This window comes from Leucopleurus acutus, assembly GCF_964270905.1.
Source record: "Leucopleurus acutus genome assembly, chromosome: 1".
NCBI classification, from domain to species: domain Eukaryota; kingdom Metazoa; phylum Chordata; class Mammalia; order Artiodactyla; family Delphinidae; genus Leucopleurus; species Leucopleurus acutus.
This window is the reverse complement of record NC_139142.1, coordinates 193,749,373-193,768,413: the sequence shown is the minus strand read 5'-3', so window position 1 is coordinate 193,768,413 and position 19,041 is coordinate 193,749,373. Positions and strand designations below refer to the sequence as shown.

Genomic DNA, 19,041 nt, shown 5'->3' with positions numbered 1-19,041 from the left:
GTGAGTTTCTTAACGTCAGAGGTTCTTTTATGAATCTTTGGGTTAAGATCGAGTTAATCTTTTGTTCAAGGACTGGAACATAGTGGGTCTGCAATTAAATGCTTGTTGAGTGACTCATGGACTGTCTCTGGGACTTGCTGTGGAAATAAACATCTAGGCACATCAGATGAGCTTATGGAGGAAAGCCCCAGACCTGTGCTTTGTTGTGCCTCGTTTTAAATCCAACATACTGACTCTGCTTTGCTTTTTATGGGTTCGCTTCATGGTGTACATTGTGGTATTTTAGACCACAGCACAGTAGGTTGTAAGTAATTCGGGGAGTTTGAGGCTGAGGCAAAAATAATAATGAAAATAATTATAGCTGCTATGTATTGTCGACATTTGGCTCTATCTACAAACTTCATATATATTACTTCATTTACTGTTTATAACCACCTATAAAGTAGATACTGATACTATCATCATCATCCTTATTTGCAGATGGGAAGACTGAAGATCGAACGTTACTCAAGTAACGCTGAACAAAGTCACACATTTAGTAAGTGGCAGAATTGGGATTCAAACCTGGGTTTTCTGATTTCAAAGCATGTGTACTTACCTCCTTCACTACACTACTTCCTTCGTTAAGTTCTGTTTGTTTTAGAGCTCTGAAAGCCAAACCATTGTGTATAGGTGCCTGGTGGGAAAATAGAGCCAACTTCAGTGGCTTCTTAGTATAAGGGTTCATTTGAAGTAACTACAGTAAAAACCCAGTGTCTTGTGCAAAGTAAGTTCATGTTATGTGTCTTCCTTAAGGATTATTTCTTTGTCACAAAACAGAAGAGTTTATCTACAACAGAATGGACAAAGGGTCTGATGAATTTTGCATCTTACAAGGAGGGTTAGTCAAAGGCTAAGCCAGACAGAGGAGGGTTATTTAGTCCTATTTACACCTCCACAGGGCCTTTGCAAATTGTCCTGCCTTCCTAGGAGTCTAGCCAATTCGGATGACAGTTTTCAAATTAGTGACAGAGAAAAGGCTTAGCTTTTTATTTCTGGAGCTCCCTAGATTCAGAACAGTTATTCACATGTTCTCCATAAGCTTAGTTTTTTCCCCTCTTCATTTATCATGTAGTAATTTGCTATTCTATAATAGCGTGGGACTTGGAAGCATATTTAATATTTTATTCTCACCTCTGACCTTCCAAATAAGTTACTTTCAAGTACAACATCATCAAGAAAATCAGCTCAGCTCGTCTACGGGCCATATTGTAAAACCATAGATAGTTTTGAAACTACTAGTTTAGTCTAGCATCTAAGGCTCTCTCTTCATAACTTTACCTGATCGGTTTGCCCATCTGATCCCATCTTTATAATGTCTGCCACGTCAGTGACACATACTGCTCAGCCAGTCTAATCCAAGTCCCTCTAGTTTTTGGAACACCAACCTGTACACCAAGAAAGCCCCTTCCTGTCTTCTCCATAAACTATGCCCACCATCAGATCCCTGTTTAGCACTCTTTCTTGATATTCTCTCTTATCAGCCTTCTTGGAGGTCATCTTTCTCTTCCCTGAACTCTTACACTATGTACCATCCCTTTGGATCTTGGTATTTATTACCCTGCATTGTTCATTAACCTCTAAGTCTGCAGCTCTGAGAATCCTAACTGGACTGTTAACTCTTGAGGATCAAGCAAGCTTTAAAACTCAGTGTCTTCCACAGTACTTAGCACAGTGCCTTGTATATTAAAAAAAAGTCACTGAAATTTAAGGGTACTTATATTAAGAATATATTAACGTTACCTATATTGATAGTTAAGCAAGTTAAAGATGAACTCTTCTCCTAAAAAATGAAAAGTATAATAATAAGGTCAAATTTTAATTTGAAATTTGAAACTCAAGAATGTTTGGGTTACCTGCTTTCATGTACAGAATGGAGAATTTACCTACTGGCCAATAAGAAATTCCAGTATTTTTTATTTCTTAAGTTTTGAATATAAAATTGGGTCTGCTCTGTGAGAAGTAAAGTCAATGATTAAATGTTGGCTGTACTTCTGAACTCTAAACCTTGAAGTTTTTAAGTCTGTCTTAAACTATTATAGAAGAGGTGCCAATATGAAAGTCACTATATTTCTGTAATTTTGCTCTCTGTCATGAAAATGTGGTAGCGTTTTCTTTCTATCAAGGCAGTTCAAATGAATACCTTTCTTTCCTTTCCTAGGTCTCTAAAGAAAAAAAATCAAAAATTACCATGAATTGCTGAAAATATGCAAAAAGAATTAGAATTCTCATTTCATTTAGAAAGGGTCTTGGTTACCCCAAGTAAAAGAATGTTTGACACAGACAAGACAATGTTTTGTGGTTTTTTTGTGATTGCACAGTTCATTGTGCAATCACAAAACTTTGTTTTATTCTTAATATTACTTTGTACACTCTTTAAAAAAGGCAGAGAATGTTACCTATGGAGACTTCCTCAAATGCTAGGCTTTACCTGAAAATTGTAATAGACTTCACTTTTGAAAATTGAAACTTCAAGTTTAATGGCTAAATCATCGAATTGATAAGTATCAGAAACATGGGCATTTCAAACATTAAATATGTAAGATACTGAGCCTCTATAGCACCACTAGTGTGTTACTTGATCATATACATTTAATACATAACTTAATTCATTTTACATTAATCTCGAACATTGAGAAGGACTCCTAAAACCTAACTGCTTCTGTATGTCTTCTAAATCCCCTTTAGAGACTATCTCACTCAATTCTCGTAACAACTCTATCAGGCAGTCATGAGGAAAATGAGGTTTCCTGGAGGCCAGGGCTTCTCAGCCTTGACACTGTTAATATCTCAGGCTGCATAATTCATTGTTGGGGGCGGGGAGGTTGTCCTGTGCATTTTAGCATGTTTAGCAGCATCTCTGGTCTCCACACACTAGATGCCGTCAGCACCCTGCCCTCCCACCAGTTGTGACAACCGAAAATGTCTCCACACATTAACATGTTTTTTGAGGGTCAAAGTCTCCCCTCATTGGCGATCACTGGTACCGGCCCATGGTCACCCAGCAAGTGGCAGAGCTAAGATGAGAACCGGCTCCCCAGAACAGAATCTCAGGCCCCTCTGTCATCCTGTCTCTGACCTGGGTCTCTCAGCTGACAACAGAAATTTCCAGCCCCAGTTAAGAGTTACCTGCTCTTTCGACACACAATCATTTTCGTGAACAAAATGCCTCCTTTCTAGAACCCCTGCGTGATTCTCTTTCTGTTTCCTATCAATTCTTCTCAAGGATTTTTACTGTACATGGAAACTAAAAAGAAGTCCACATACCGCTTTATAAAGTTGGCAAAAAGTATCCGATGTGAGTATCCCTGCCTTCGAATTCTCGCTGTTTCCAGAATGCCTGTGTAGCGAAGCTGGAGCAGGACTTTCTCTTTGTCGTATTTTCTTGCCTGACGTTCATTGTTTGGTTTGATGCAGCGGACAAAGTGAGGTTGGCCGACCACCATTTTAGATAACAAATCCATCAGAGAATACTATAATATGCAACAAAAATAAAATTCCCAGCGTAGCATTCAGAAACTTATGAGCTCGCAGGTCTTTCTTTTAATTATAAGAATAAAATCTGAAAACTGAGAGTTACACAGTAATTCACAATGAGGGATATATGTGTTAATAAATATTTTCTTGATAGTATATTTTTTAAAATACATATTTACTCATAAAAATGTAGAGGCAATAACTAGGAACTTAGCTATTAAAAGGTTGCCTGTGAATTCTTTTTTTTTTTTTTTTTTTTCGGTACGCGGGCCTCTCACTGTCGTGGCATCTCCCGTTGTGGAGCACAGGCTCCGGACGCGCAAGCTCAGCGGCCATGGCTCACGGGCCCAGCCGCTCCGCAGCATGCGGGATCTTCCCAGACCGGGGCACGAACCCGCGTCCCCTGCATCGGCAGGCGGGCTCTCAACCACTGCACCACCAGGGAAGCCCTTGCCTGTGAATTCTTAAGGCAACTTTAATTAATAGACGAAATTATTTTTGATATAGCTTGTTTGGAAGTAATTATATCCTCTCAGGGAAACTGGGCAAATTACAATATTTAGCACACAATCTGGTTTCCTCCTTATACGATTAATTTCCTTGTCTAGTTCTTTTTTTGTAGAAAGTACGAAAGTAAACACTTTAATCCCTCTGAGTATCATCTCCTAGTTTAAAATAAGGACTGAGAAGTTAATGCATTTTACTATGTAAGACACAGTTATAAAAATAAGCAAATCCACTTAAGTATTCTAATCTGCTCTAGTTTGATAATTTTCTGATTTTAGAAATATTTTAACCACATAGATATGAAAACCGTCTTCTGCAGCAATACCGTATTAAAACAGCAGCCAATTGCTGGACAACCAAGTATAACACAGTAGGATAATCATGGTTCAACTAAAATGAAATCCCAACCAACCAGTATGTCAAAGACCAGGATTATGACTGTTGGCAAGGTAACGAGTGTATGAACATAGACAGCTGTTGATGGCTGAATCTCCTTTACTGATGGAAATAGAAAGCCTGGGTTACAAAGCCAGTGCAAACCAAATCCTGGAATTGGGCAACTGACAAAGCACTGGGTGTGCACAGCTTCCTCTTGGGCACCGACACTCAGCTGTGAGCTTCTTCAAACAGCTGGGGTCTGCCACTTTGGGGCCCTGTTCATAACATTTATCTGTGAGTCATCATTGCAAACATCTGCCAGACACTAGAGATAGAAAGGTGATAGACGTGTCTGTTGGCATGCTGAGCAAGAGCTCCCTGCAATTTAGGCACTGGTGCTCCTTAGGGACCAAGGCAGAGTATTATATCATGTTCATCCTCCTCTGCAGAGTGAAACATAACTTAAAATATGGTACATACTATACGGAATTGCCTTCTATCCCTTTTCACTGCAGCCCGAGGTGTAAAACGACTTTATGAATGCATGGCTGGAACATACACACACTGTTTGATGTCAACAACAGTGGTATGATAATGGTCTTGGATGACTCACTTAAAGACGAAAATAATCTGGCTGTAAATACTTTCAGTCCTTCAGCTGTGCTGCAGCCTGCTGTAAGGTGGATGTACCAGCAGCAAATGAGATATTAAGCATATAAATGCACTACGTGCTACTCAAAGATGTTAAGCACACACTGTCTGCTACGAGCTTAGGACTTGAGAAATATTTAATAAAGCTACCCAGTTATTTTTAAAAGTATTTCATGACTCTGTTAGGGAACTGGATTTATTCACTGAACATGTAGTAAATTTAACCCCATTTCCTCCCGTTCTCCCACATTACATGATATTAATAAATTTCTAAATTTTAGGTGGTACTTTATTCATTTTCATTGGCTGGTTAGTATGATTTTATCAGAGAGATAAACAAGAACTGGAACCAATAATGAAGGCAGGGTCATCTAGAGTTTGTTCTCCAGGGCACAGAGAGAATGAAGTGCTTCTTTTCTTTCCTATCTCTCTCCTATCTTGTCCAAGGAAGAAAGGTCACCTTGGTCCTATGCTAAGGACACAGTGACTCACTTCCTTGGCACGTTACTGGTATTTCCCTGGTGTCCCTTCTCTTTGTCCCGTGCCTACACCAGCTCTGTTTTTCTTTTGAGGTGTTCAGCTCGTCTAGGTACAGGGAGATGTGGAATGGAGGTGGATGCTCAACCTTGTCCCATCTGTCCACCTTAAGATCATTCAGGGGTGGGAAGGAGGGCTGATGGTTTTCATACCACTGAATTTCAAACCCTTTTAGGCTTTATTCTAGTGAAAATGTATTTGGTTCTACGGACAAATTGTAACCAAGCTACAGACCGCCATTAAGATTGACCTAGTATACAATAATTTCATCAATAAAATACCAAAGTAAACCAGCCCATAGGTTTTTGAGAATGCACTGTAATATATCGTGTATCTAACAGAGAGTAAATGAAATACAACACAAATTCTCTTTTGCTAATAGCACTCTGATATTTGTTACTTACTTTTAATCTGTAACTCCCATTTAGAATAAATAACATGCCTAAGCACACACAACATAATTTAATATCTTACTCTAAAATACGAAGCAACTGTTTGTGTTTTCATGTTGGTTGTCTCTCTGGCGTGACGGGCGGCTTCTCCAGTTTCACCCTAAGACCCAGAAAGACAGCGATAGTTCAGCACCTATTGTAATTTATGCTCTACAGGGAGCACGTGGAATTTTCCTTAGTCTATGCCTTCACACACATAAAATAACAAAATGTTGAATTTTAATTTTAAGGTAATTGTTTTGCCAGTCTCATTGGGATTTTAATCAGTTTTGCCTGGAATGTATCTCTGACCTTAGCTAATACATTTTTAGTTGGTCTTAGAGTAACATTAAAACTAGCTATAAATGAAGAGTTAGGAATATATCAGAATTGCATGATTATCTTAGTGACTAGCAGTAATATGAACATAAGTATCTGTTTAAGTAGAAAAGAAAGATCAAAGGGAGAAAACGAAGGGAAAGGCTGTTTACTCTTATCATACAAATACTTCCATTGTAAAGGTTAGATTCTTAGACTCAACTGCCATGAAAAATACATTTCCTTACCTTTGTCACATTGATTGATTTTTCTGAAGTCCTCATTTGATAGTTCATTATGTTTTTAGTTTTAGAATATGGCAGATTACCTATGGGAATGTAGATAAAATTAATACACCTTTTAGAATCCTTAATGGTAGGAGATTTCCTCCATTTACTTCAATGTTAAAATAAGCATTGCTGGCCCTGCAATATTCATACTCACGTGCTTGGTTAACTAGTTATTGAGACACTTAGAAATAAAATAATATTACTTGAAAATGTATAACAAATTTTAAATTCAGAAAAACACTCCAGCTTAGGGAATAGAAAAAGGAGAGGTAAGTGTTGGATTTCCGTTTAATTGCTACAAGATATGGGGTGATTAGGATAAAGGGAGCGATTTGCTTCTTTGTGTGTGTGTGCTAAATAGCATCTGAGACTTTCTTTAACGCAAATGTAAGCTTTACAATGGGCCTTAAAAATCATATGGATCATTAATTCACATGAAGTGGTTATAAGCAAATCAAGTGTGGTTGAGGGCAAAGGACGTTTTCAACCTAACATTCAGAAATATATGCCTGGTGCTAGGGCTCTATAATTGTACACAACCCAAGGCTGTGGAAAATCACAGTAGTGAGAAAGATTACGTCCTCTGAAGCCAGGAAGACCTGGGTTTGCACACCAGCCGTAGTGTTTAAATTGTGGATCATCGACTTAGTCTCTGAGTCACAGTGTGAGTCCATAAAATGTGGATAATTACGTCTACCTCACTGGAGTTTGATGACAGGTGACAGTGTGTCTAGCCCGTGGTGCCTGGAAATGTCAGTTCTCTTTCACTCGTTGCCCACCTCCCACCAAGCACAATACACCAACTAACCCACGAGCCAAGAGTTTATCATCCTAGTAGGAATGTTCAAAATATCTCCAGAATTCCGTATCACTTCAGGAAGACTGTTTCTCTTTCATTCTTGCAGGCAATGAGGCTACATATTTTGGCAAATTCCTCACATTTTTTTTGTGGCTGCAGAAGGCTGGCTCAGAGATGAGGGTGCAGGAAGGAGCCCTGCCTGGGGTGCGGCTGGCAGCGCCCTGTTCTGCTCTCATCCCCTTCCCCTCATCACCCCAGGAAAAGTGCTGGGGACGGGGGGTGACTTTTGTGCGGGGCTGAAACTGCATTCGGCACGGTTCCCTCTTGAAATGTGACTTGCTGAACAGAGCTGAGTGGACAGAAACAGTAACTGATGACCATCAGAGGGGCAGCTTCAGGAAGTATGCCTACTGTTCTTTTTCTTTCTTTCTTTCTTTCTTTCTTTTTTTAGGATTATCAGGGAAAGTTTTAAAAAAAATAATTTAATTGGGAGAAAAAGTGATCATAGACTTGGAGATTTCTTGGAAGCATGATGAACATACAAAGTGCTAGAAGCACATGAATTAGGATAGACCCTTTGCTTAATAGATATCATTACTTAATATTAAGCAAACATAAAGTAAAATTTTAAGTCTATCTGAAAATCAAACAACTAGAGGGAATTTAAAGATTACTAATTTCCCTTTAACAAAATTTACACACTAACCATAAAATTATTTAACAACAAGATAAAGTGAGAGCCTTTCAAAAACTCATTTATGCATACCAGCAAGAACTAAAATTAGCGTAGATCTTAATTTCAGAGAAATGTATCCTCTTTGCATCTATAGTTGACCTGATGAACGAACCTGTGATAAAACAAACTAGACATTTGAGCTGCCAGCAATTCTGATGTATTTCCCCCTAATGCTGGCCGAACTATATTTCATATTTGCATGCAAAGGGCCATGGTTATTTTAGAATCTTGCAGAAGCATAATGTAGAACCAACGAACCTGAGCTTTCAAGCCTAATTCTAAGACTTCTCAGCGGGGTAATGTTGAGAAAGCAGCTCAACGTTCCCCAGTCTCAGTGTGTCATCTGTAAAAGCAGTTCCTCCTCAGAGTGTTGTTTTTAATTTATTTATTTTTGGCTGCGTTGGGTCTTTGTTGCTGCGCGCGGGCTTTCTCTAGTTACGGTGAGCGGGGGCTACTCTTTGTTGCGGTGTGTGGGCTTCTCATTGCGGTGGCTTCTCTTGTTGCGGAGCACAAGCTCTAGGCGTGTGGGCTTCAGTAGTTGTGGCACGCGGGCTCAGTAGCTGTGTTGCACGGGCTTAGTTGCTCCGCAGCATGTGGGATCTTCCCGGACTAGGGCTCGAACCCGTGTCCCCTGCACTGGCAGGCGGATTCTTAACCACTGCGACACGAGGGAATCCCGAGTGTTGTTTTTAGAAGTAAATGAAAGTACTTAGTACAGTGACTAGCACATTGCAATTTCTAAATGAAGTTATCTATTGTCATTGTTATTATTATTATATGTGTACACATCTAGCTGAATGTAAACCCCAAACACCTTTGATAGCTTTGAGGTTGAGTTACTGAAACACCTTTGACTATAGAGTTCTGCTCTCCTCCCTGGCCAACTAGACACTGTTCTGCTGAAAGTCAGGAGTCATGGCATAGTATTGAGAACCTGGTTGCATATTTTATAAGGGTGAAAACATGAAATTAGATGCGTAGATGCTGTTGGCAGATACAAAAAGAGATGGCTATCTTTATGTGAATTCACTTTATTAAGAATATTTATAATATATATCATCTTTTAGAGTTAATATGAGACAAGGGAGAGCTGCATCAATCTGTTTGTGTTAAATGCTCCAAAGTTGGAGCTTTAATACAATTATATTGTTTCTAACATTCAAAGGCTTTCTTTTTTAAAAATTTTTATGGAAGTATAGTTGATTTACGGTAGACAATTGTTAAAGTCAAAACTGAAGACTTTTTTTATGAACAAGATAAAGTAACACAAACTGGATTACCTTCTCACCTAAAACAACTAAAAAGACATACGAAGTCTATGGAACAGTTTTTTTTTCTTTCCAATTTTTTTACTGTGGTAAAATAGACATAACATAAAATTTAGCAGCTGAACCTTTTTAAGTATACAATTCAGTGGTATTAAATACATTCATAATGTTGTGCAACCATCACCACCATCAATCTTCATAACCCTTTTCATCTTGTAAAACTGAAATTCTATACCCATTAAATACTAACTCTCCATGCCCCCCATCCCAGCTCTTGACAACCAACATTCTACTTTCTGTCTCTATGATTCTGACTACTCTCAGTACCTCATATAAGTGGAATCATGTAGTATTTGTTTAGGAGCAACAATTTTTGCATGAAGCAACAATTTTTGCATCAATATAGGACACTGATCCCTGAGAGAGAGGAAACAAATGAGGTGAGCCCTATGATTACTCCAGCTTTCTGTCCAGAGGCTTTATGTTGCAATGCAGGGAGAGGAACCCAATGAAGCCTGGAGAGAACAGATGTAACCAATAGGAAACAAACAGCAAGAGAGTGTCAAGCCCAACCATATCGCTAATCACATTAAATGTAAATTGTTTGATCACCTCAATTAAAAGGCAGAGATTATCAGGTTGGATTTAAAAAAGCAAGGCCCAATTATATGCTGTCTACAAAAAACCCACTTTAAATATAAACTCAAAAATAAGTTGAAGTTAAAAGCATAAAAAGATACACCATTTAACTACTAATCATAAGAAAGTTGGAGTCTTCCTATTAATATCAGGCAAAGTAGATTTCAGAACAAAGAATATTACCAGACATAAAAGAGTTATTTAGTAATAATAAAGGGAACTATTCATCAAGAAGATATAACAATTCTAGATGTTATGCATCCAATAACAGACCTTAAAGTACATAAAGCAAAAACTGATAGAAATGAAAGAAAAAACAGATAAATTGACAATTATAGTCAGATATTTCAAAACCACTTTCTCAGTAACTGAGAGAACCAGGAGAGAGAAAACTTGTAAGTATACAGAAGATCTGACCAATATTATCAACCAAGTTGACCTAATTGCCACTTATGGAATACTCCACCCACCAACAGCAGAATACACATTATTTTCAAGTGCAAATGAAACATAAAACAAGATAGAGCATATTCTGGGCCATAAAACATGTCTCAATAAATTTAAATGAATTAAATCATACAAAGTATGCTTTCTGAGCAATACAAAATTAAATTAGTAGTACATAACAAAAATATACCTGGAAATCCCAATATATTTAGAAATTAAATGTAATACTTATAAATAACCCCTATAAATGCCTATATTAGAAGAGAAGAAATTTTCTTAAATCAATGACTTAAGTTTTCATCTCAGAAATCAGAAGGCAAAATAAACCCTGAAAGAAACAGAAGAAAACAATAAAGACAAAAGCAAAAAAAAAAAAAAAAACAACAAAATTAAAACTAAAAATTCAATAGACAAAATCAATGAAACTAAAAGTTGGTTCTTTGAGAATATCAACAAAATTGATAAACGTCTAGAAAATCTATCAAGAATAAAATGAGAGAGAACATACATTATCTATATCAGGAATAAGAGAGCTAATATAACCTCAAGATCTACAGACATTCAAAGGATAATAGGGGTTATTATCAAATTTATGTCAATAAATTTGACAGCACAGATTAAATAGAAAATTTTCCTAAAAGATACAACCTACTCTAAAGCTATTTCAGATTGACATATACAAACTGCTATATTTAAAATAGATAACCAACAAGGACCTACTGTATAGCACAGGGAACTCTGCTCAATATACTGTAACAACCTAAATGGGAAAAGAACTAGAAAAAGAATAGATACATGTATATGTATACCTGAATCACTCTGCTGTACACCTGAAACCAACACAACATTGTTAATCAACTATACTCCAATATAAAAAAAAACTATATTTCAATAAAAATTTTAAAAAAAGACTTTCTCAGGAATAAAAGTCGGTAAAACGTTCAGAAATCAATCCATGTAACTCACCATATTTATAGATATAAAGCAAAAACAAATGATAATTTCAATAGATGCAGAAAATTCATCTATGTACGTCAAGAACTCATCATATTTTACTGTCTAAATATATGCTCTTTATTGTGTGTCAGTTATACCTCAACAAACTATAAAAAATGAAGTGCAGAGAACAATTGTGAACTCCAATAAAGAAAAAGACCAAACTACATTTTTTTTTTCTACTTAAGAGCAAATGCAAGGATTATATGGTTGGTTGGAAAAAGGCACACAACTTTTTAATCAATTAGGCAGAACTCACTAAACCTGTAGACTCTCAAAGGCTCATCCAATGTTGCCCACTCCTGACACAGCAGGTAATTCTGAACTCTCTGAAGGTGACGGTACTCTTTTAGTGAGCAGCTAGGACACCACCGTATTTTCTGGTGAGTAATTCAAAACTTTTCTTTAATGGAAACCTAGCTTCTCTGTAAAAATAAAACCAACTCATGCACCAAAAAAAATGGAAGGAAACTGCCTCGGCTTACCTGTTTTTGTTAGAGGGTGGCTGACTAGCTGTCGAATTACACTGTTTTCTGACGACCTCAAAAGGAGCACAATATCAGTTGGGAGGGTGTCTCTGTTTTTAGCTAAGAACCCACTTGCGTTATAGATGACCTGTTGATAAAGCATGTTATCATCATTGTCACAGTCAATGTCATCACCCTCATCCTCATCAGCAGCATCATTATCATCACCAATAGGTATTTATTGAGAGCTTTACTTAGCGCTAAGTGACAGGTACACGAGGATTTACAAAGGTAGTCCCTTACAGCTTGGTTGGAAAAGTGAACCTCTCCAGGCTTACATTGTATCTTTTCAGAGAAAAATTTGTGTCATAATGATTGTATTTGGGTTGAAATAATCAAAGAGGTTTGCTTCCTCCCATTTATTATATCATGTTGGCAATGTTGTGGGTCTCCCTTCTCTGTTTGGAGGGTTGGGGCCCCCAAGGTGTTCTCATTTCTGTGATAACTGGTTCACCTGCAGTGAAAAGGCTTTTTATAGATTTAATCTCAGGAGTAGTGTGGTCTAAATACACTGTGGGTGTGTGTGTTTCTGGCACTTCTAAATAATTTTAAGATTTTTAAAGATCAATGCAACCCAAAGATTTTTGTAGGATGGTCCAATGTGGCTGTTGTTATGGACTGAATTGTGTCCCTCCAAAATTAATATGTTGAAAATCTAATCCCCAACGTGACTGTATTTTGGAAACAAGGTCTTTAAGGAGGTAATGAAGGTTAAATGAAGTTTACTGTAAGAGTGAGGCTCTAATCCCACAGGACTAGTGTTCTTATACGAAGAGGAAGATACACCAGAGATCTCTTTCTCCCCCTCACACGTACACAGAGAAAAGGCCATATGAAGGCACTGGGAGGAGGCAGCTATCTGCAAGCCAGGAAATAGACCTCACCAGATGTGCTGGCACCTTGATCTTGGCCTTCTAGCCTCCAGAACTGTGAGGAAATAAATTTCCATTGTTTAAGACACTCAGCCTGTGGTATTTTTGTTATGGCAGCCCAAAAGACTAATACAGTTGTTAAAAATAACTGGATAGGGTTTCCCTAGTGGTGCAGTGGTTGAGAATCCGCCTGCCAATGCAGGGGACACGGGTTCGAGACCTGGTCCGGGAAGATCCCACATGCCGCGGAGCAACTAAGCCCATGCGCCACAACTACCAAGCCCGCGTGCCACAACTACTGAAGCCCGTGTGCCTAGAGTCTGTGCTCCACAACAAGAGAAGCCACCGCAGTGAGAAGCCCGCGCATCGCAACAAAGAGTAGTCACCACTCGCCGCAACTAGAGAAAGCCAGCGTGCAGCAACGAAGACCCAACAATAAATAAATTAATCTTAAAAGAACTGGATAAAATGATAATAGGAAATTCTTAACGAATATTTTAAAGTAGGCTTATTTGGAAAATCACATGCTGAAAATCATGAGAAAGGTTATAACTGTGATATTTAAGGTAGATTTTGTTTTCAATGACTAAAGTCTGGACTACTGACTGACACAGAAGTTCTACTAGACTAGAACGCTCAGGGTTCTGTGGTATTTTATTTTGTTTGTATATGTCTATGAATTCCTTCTTGATTTGAATATCTTCTTAGTCCTCCAATATTTATAACATCATTGTGAGGGAAAGACCTGTTATTCTCTACAGAAGGGACAGAAACTGTCTCCTGGGTTTCTTTCCATATGTAGGATGGCATATCTGAGGTATGCTCTGGTGTAGGAAGTGTATCCACCAATGCATAAACACTGCTTCCTCTGACTGCATGACAGTCCATCAGTTAATTCTAATTAATCAGCTCAGGGATCTGGCCGTACCTCCAGCCTGGTACCTTCTCTTGTTGGGAAGGAGGAAAGACAAAGGCCGCCATGGACAGAGAAGCAACTCAAGTCTGAAGAAGGCAGTTTATACAAAAGGTTCTCAGCTATCATTAAAAGAAGAAAAAAATAGGTACCCATTGGCAGCCAACCACATGCCAAGCCACACCTCAGGATCAGAAAGATGTACTCTTTATATCATTACAGCCATCTATAAATATTTTGGGCCATCATTTTCGTGGCCTTATTATTCAATGAAAGACTGAAGAGAAACTCAGTTATAATGTTTCAGAGTTCTTACCTTTCCTGCATAATGGTGAATTCCAAAACTAACTTCCATTCTTTTAGGCCTCCAGAAGTACTGTGATTTCAGATTACCTTCAAATTTTTCTGTAGAAAAAAATTTAACTCCAATATCAAGCATGTAGGAGGGCCTCAAAAAATACCGATTGAGGGATTCCCTGGTGGTGCAGTGGTTGAGAGTCCGCCTGCCGATGCAGGGGACACGGGTTCGTGCCCCGGTCCGGGAGGATCCCACATGCTGTGGAGCGGCTGGGCCCGTGAGCCATGGCCGCTGAGCCTGCGCATCCGGAGCCTGTGCTCCGCAACGGGAGAGGCCACAACAGTGAGAGGTCCACGTACCGCAAAACACAAAAATCAAAAAACCAACTGACAGAATCATCTCTTTCACCATAAAATGGAAAATGTGCAGTGAATAAACACAGAAAATTTTATATAGTTATTACAAGCAGATTTGTAATATAATTATAAATGGTAAGGCAAAACTTGAGATCATAAATTTTACCATTCCAATATGATTTAGGTCAGCAGGTCTCAAACCTTAGCAAGCATCAGAATCACCTGGAGGGTTTGTTAAAATAGACTGCTGGGTCCCACCCCCAGAGCTTCTGACTCAACAGGTCTGGAGTGGGATACAAAAATTAACATTTCTAGCAAGTTCCCAGGGGATACTGATGTTCCTGGCCTGGGGACCCCATTTTAAGAACCACTGGTACAGAGGGAGGAAACTAAGTACTTGAGATTGTCCAGAGAGCTTTGTGAAACACAGCTGGATGTGAAGCCATGAGCCTAGAAATTTGGTATTTTGGTTCTCTTTTTTATAAGAAGAGCTATAGGTTGTTACTGATTACATAGGAAACACAATAGGATCATACAGGCATGTCTACAACAGTTTTACCAGCACAAGTTCTCTGTTATTTCATGTCCTAGAAGGTACATTTTAACATCAAAATCAAGGGACTAGTATGAAATGATTTCCCCACCACGTTGGGGTTATTTTCTTTTCCATCTAGTATCGTCCAACTAGAGGAGAGAATAGGCAATCAGTGAGTCAGATAAATGACGAGAACATCACAGATGAATTTATTTCCTCCCTGTTAGGTATCTCATTTCCAATTCTGGAGCTGTCCTTTTGCCCTGTCCTCCAATTTCTAGTTTTGGGCTGGATAATTACTACGGTCATTTCTAACATAAAATCCTATGATTGGGGCTCTACCATAATATAAGGAGAAGTCCAATACTGAAACTTGTTTAATTCATCACTAAATATTTCACCCTATTATAAACATTCACTGGTCTAGGTATTAGATCCAAAGCCTCTTCCCCAAAGTTAGATATGCAGGCTTTGTCACAGCAATACTCTACTAGATATTTAAAAACATTTTTTTAAGTCATTCATAACTACATGACCGTATTACATGAAAACTATGTAGACGTACTGAATTCAAAACTCACCTACAAGAGTTTGGTCGGTGGCCTTGGGAAATCTACACTCTTCATCGAGGAGGGACAGTAAACCCATTGGCTTCTGCAGGAACATATCTAGGAGAGGCCGGTTATCTTCATATTCAATAACTCTAGCATCCACATCTTCATTTATGTATTCATTCTGTAACGGGACATGAGATGTACAGAAACACTTAAAATTTTGTGAACAATATGTAACTTGGCAGCAACTACCTAAAATTCTACTTTACACACATGATAAAAAATTACTCCCTACAACCTTGCCCTTAAACTGAGGGTATCATTTTATTTCTCTCTCCCCAGAAGTGCCAGTTCATTAAAGTTAGCACTGATGATACTCAGGGTAGTAATAAAAAGTTTCTAGCTTCTATACTAGAATTACAGGCATCTCAAGTTTTCCAGATGCAGGAGACTATGTTGTTAATGAGCAGTAATAAAATCATGATCCAGAATTGATAGAATATTAATTAGGTATATCTTAGGGTTACACTTCCCCCAATTTAAGCCTTTTATCTAAATTCAGAAATGCTGGATCTCTCAAGAACATAGTTTTTCAGTCATGATGACATTTACATTGTTTGGGGTGAACGGCTGTGGGTCACAGGAACAACCAATGGCTGGAGAACCAAGAACACGTAGGTTCCCATCTGGGCTCTGCCACTTGACGAGCCATATAGTCCTTTGGAATTTTCTTACTCTTTAAACTTCTGTTTTTTCATCTACTAAACAGAAGTAACAATCGCCATCTAACAAGGTAATAATATCTGGTAATCACTAGTAATCATTTGTGGTGGAGTATGATATAAAATGCATAAAATAAAAACAATAATTACTGTAAGATGTTGGTACCAGCACAACATAGATACTGATGATCTATTTTACAAAAAGGACAAGAAGAATTGTGCTGTAGCTTTGCTTCTATGACTTTGGCCTTCATACTGGGTCCCCCTCACCCCCAGTGCTGCAATGTGTAAAAGACAGGACATAGACGACCTCCGAACTCGGACTTGTAGTGATGCTTACATGGAGGGTTCCCCACACTTTCTCAGGTGATAAAGCAACTATTACTGGGGAAGTGTATCAAATAATTACTGACTGGGGAAGAATGCCCTGCACCATTCACAAACGAAAGTTACAGGCTACTTTCATTACCATTTTAATATATTCTTTAATTCATTAAATATTTTCATTGAACACCTTATAATAAGGCACTGTGATGGGTGATAAAAAGATGTTTAAAACAAACTCTCTGTCCTCAGTGAATTTAAGATAAAATTTGAGTGATTAGCTTTGCAAATAAATACCCAAAATGCAAGGTAACACAGGATAGATAAATGCTAGGTACAATGTACTACAGGAGTTCAGAGAAAGAGAATTTATTTCTGGGATCTTCATGGATGAATTTAGCCAATGGCAGGTGGGGCATTTCATAAGCCAAAGTTTTAATCTCTGCTTTTGGGGCCTTATAAAATTGAAATCACAGTCAAGAGTGTCACCAGGAAAAAAAGTAAATGTATATTTTTAAATAAAACAAAATCTAATATGTAAAAATGAGGCAGAACCCACTGGTCTAAAAGTTAGATCACCTGAAAGACATTCAGTTTACCCAGTACAAAAAATGGAAACAATGTTTGAAGTTTCACAGCTTTTTCACTTGAAGGTAACCTTGGGAGATGTACACAGACCTAGAATTACGTGACTGTCAGACACATTATGCTGACAGCATATTATAGCTTAAATGGCAACTGCAAAGTTCAAAAGAGGTTTTGTATATTTTCTGCGGAAAGCGTTCAAGGTTATGGTCTAAATCAATGCATTTGTCATTTCTATTTGCCTGTGTCAAAATCCGCTGAGTGCTTCGGTGGCAGGTCATACAGAGCAGAGTAACTTGGAAAACAATGGGCTTAGACCTTTAAGATACTTGTTAGTATCTCCAGGCAAACCAATGGAGAAAAAATGCTGTCACTCAGGATTCACAAAGCACTCACTTTTAGTAAAGTTATCATGCCTAAAACAACATACTATGTATTTTTACGGCCGTAATGATTTCGAAATGTTCAGTTGTTTTTAAGTATATGTGGAGAAATGTAGCTCATGTAACTACTCAAAAAGTCCTCTATGTCCTGTACATTAAACAAATACATTTAAAGCAGATGAGTAGAGTTGTTAACTACAGTAAAGCTGAGCTGTTTAACATATATAATCCCTACTCTGTTGAGATGCCCCCAATTCCCTTTTGAAAAAGGGATCATTTTAAGCATACATCAAGGAGAAAGGAAGTGAGAAGCCGTGGGTGTTAGAAAACCTCATGCCTGAAACAAGATCTCCTTGCTCTGCATTGAACTTTGAGTGTGAGGCATGGAAGGACATAGCAGTAAGAGAGCCTATGGAAGATGCATCCGCAGCTGTGGCCTCAAAAACAAGCTTAAATACTTTGGGCCAAAGTGTCACCCCAGGAGGGATTTGAGATTACTACCTTGAGTCCTCAGACTCACACAGCAGCGTGGGAGGGTGGCCACCATAAACTGATAGGGCTGCAAGCTTCCACATGCTCCTAAGGCAGGTGAAACTGCAAGCGTGGACTGGATCACCAACACAGTAAAGGCTCCACGCATATCACTCAGGTCTCACCCCCTCAGAGAGCCCCTTCCCCGTCTCCTGGTCTGACCCAGCAATACCCATTCCTCCACTGGTCACTCTCTATCCCTGCCGTGTCCCAGCCACCATGCTTTAAATTATTCCACAGTATTTCTAGCATTTTCACTTATCCTCCCTCTCTCTCATTAGAATGAAAACTCCATGAGGACAGGAACTTTTATTCCCCTCTGTACCCTTTTCCTCTGTACCTAGGGAGACTTGGGTGTGTTAAATAAATTACAAATGAATGAATGAAGCTCTGAGTGACTTTCCTGGGAAATTATCTTCTTTCTCCTCCCCCAGCTTTATTGAAATAGAATCGACACAGAACACTGTGTAAGTTTTAGGTGTACACTGTCTTGATTTGATACACTTATATACTGAAAAATGATGACCACCACAGAGTTAGCTAACAACTCCATCCCATCACGTAATTACATTTTTTTTTTTTTTTTTTTTTTTTTGGTGAGAACATTTAAGATCTATTCTCTTAGGAACTTTCAAGTATACACAGTATATAGGCAGTAAGATAAACAGGTCTTACCTATCCCCCCAAAGCACCACGTTATCATTTTACTGTTGGAGAATATGTTTTTACTACCATCCGGTAGTTTTGGCTAAGTCTGAAGTTTCAAAAAGAGCTTCCCGAAATCAAGGTTTCAATCAAGGAGTTTGGCTTACATGGTATTTTCTTTCATGCAAGATGGGTATATGCAGTAACAGGGCACACTGAAGTCTTACACTGAACTTGCACCGGGAAATGAAGTCACATCCTTCTCATGTAGGTAAGTCCATTA

At 38.4% G+C, this 19,041-nt stretch overlaps 1 protein-coding gene across 1 annotated transcript in view; it reads right to left on the bottom strand.

The window, feature by feature from the left end:
• Positions 1–19,041, bottom strand: part of MYO3A (myosin IIIA) — a gene marked incomplete at both ends in the record, with an annotated part of 170,181 nt that overhangs the window by 42,765 nt on the left and 108,375 nt on the right. The window contains 6 exons of the mRNA XM_082839748.1: positions 3,307–3,512; positions 6,064–6,141; positions 6,587–6,666; positions 11,999–12,128; positions 14,142–14,230; positions 15,596–15,749. Of these exons, the coding sequence (XP_082695874.1) occupies positions 3,307–3,512; positions 6,064–6,141; positions 6,587–6,666; positions 11,999–12,128; positions 14,142–14,230; positions 15,596–15,749 (737 nt within the window). The remainder of the gene's footprint in view (positions 1–3,306; positions 3,513–6,063; positions 6,142–6,586; positions 6,667–11,998; positions 12,129–14,141; positions 14,231–15,595; positions 15,750–19,041) is intronic.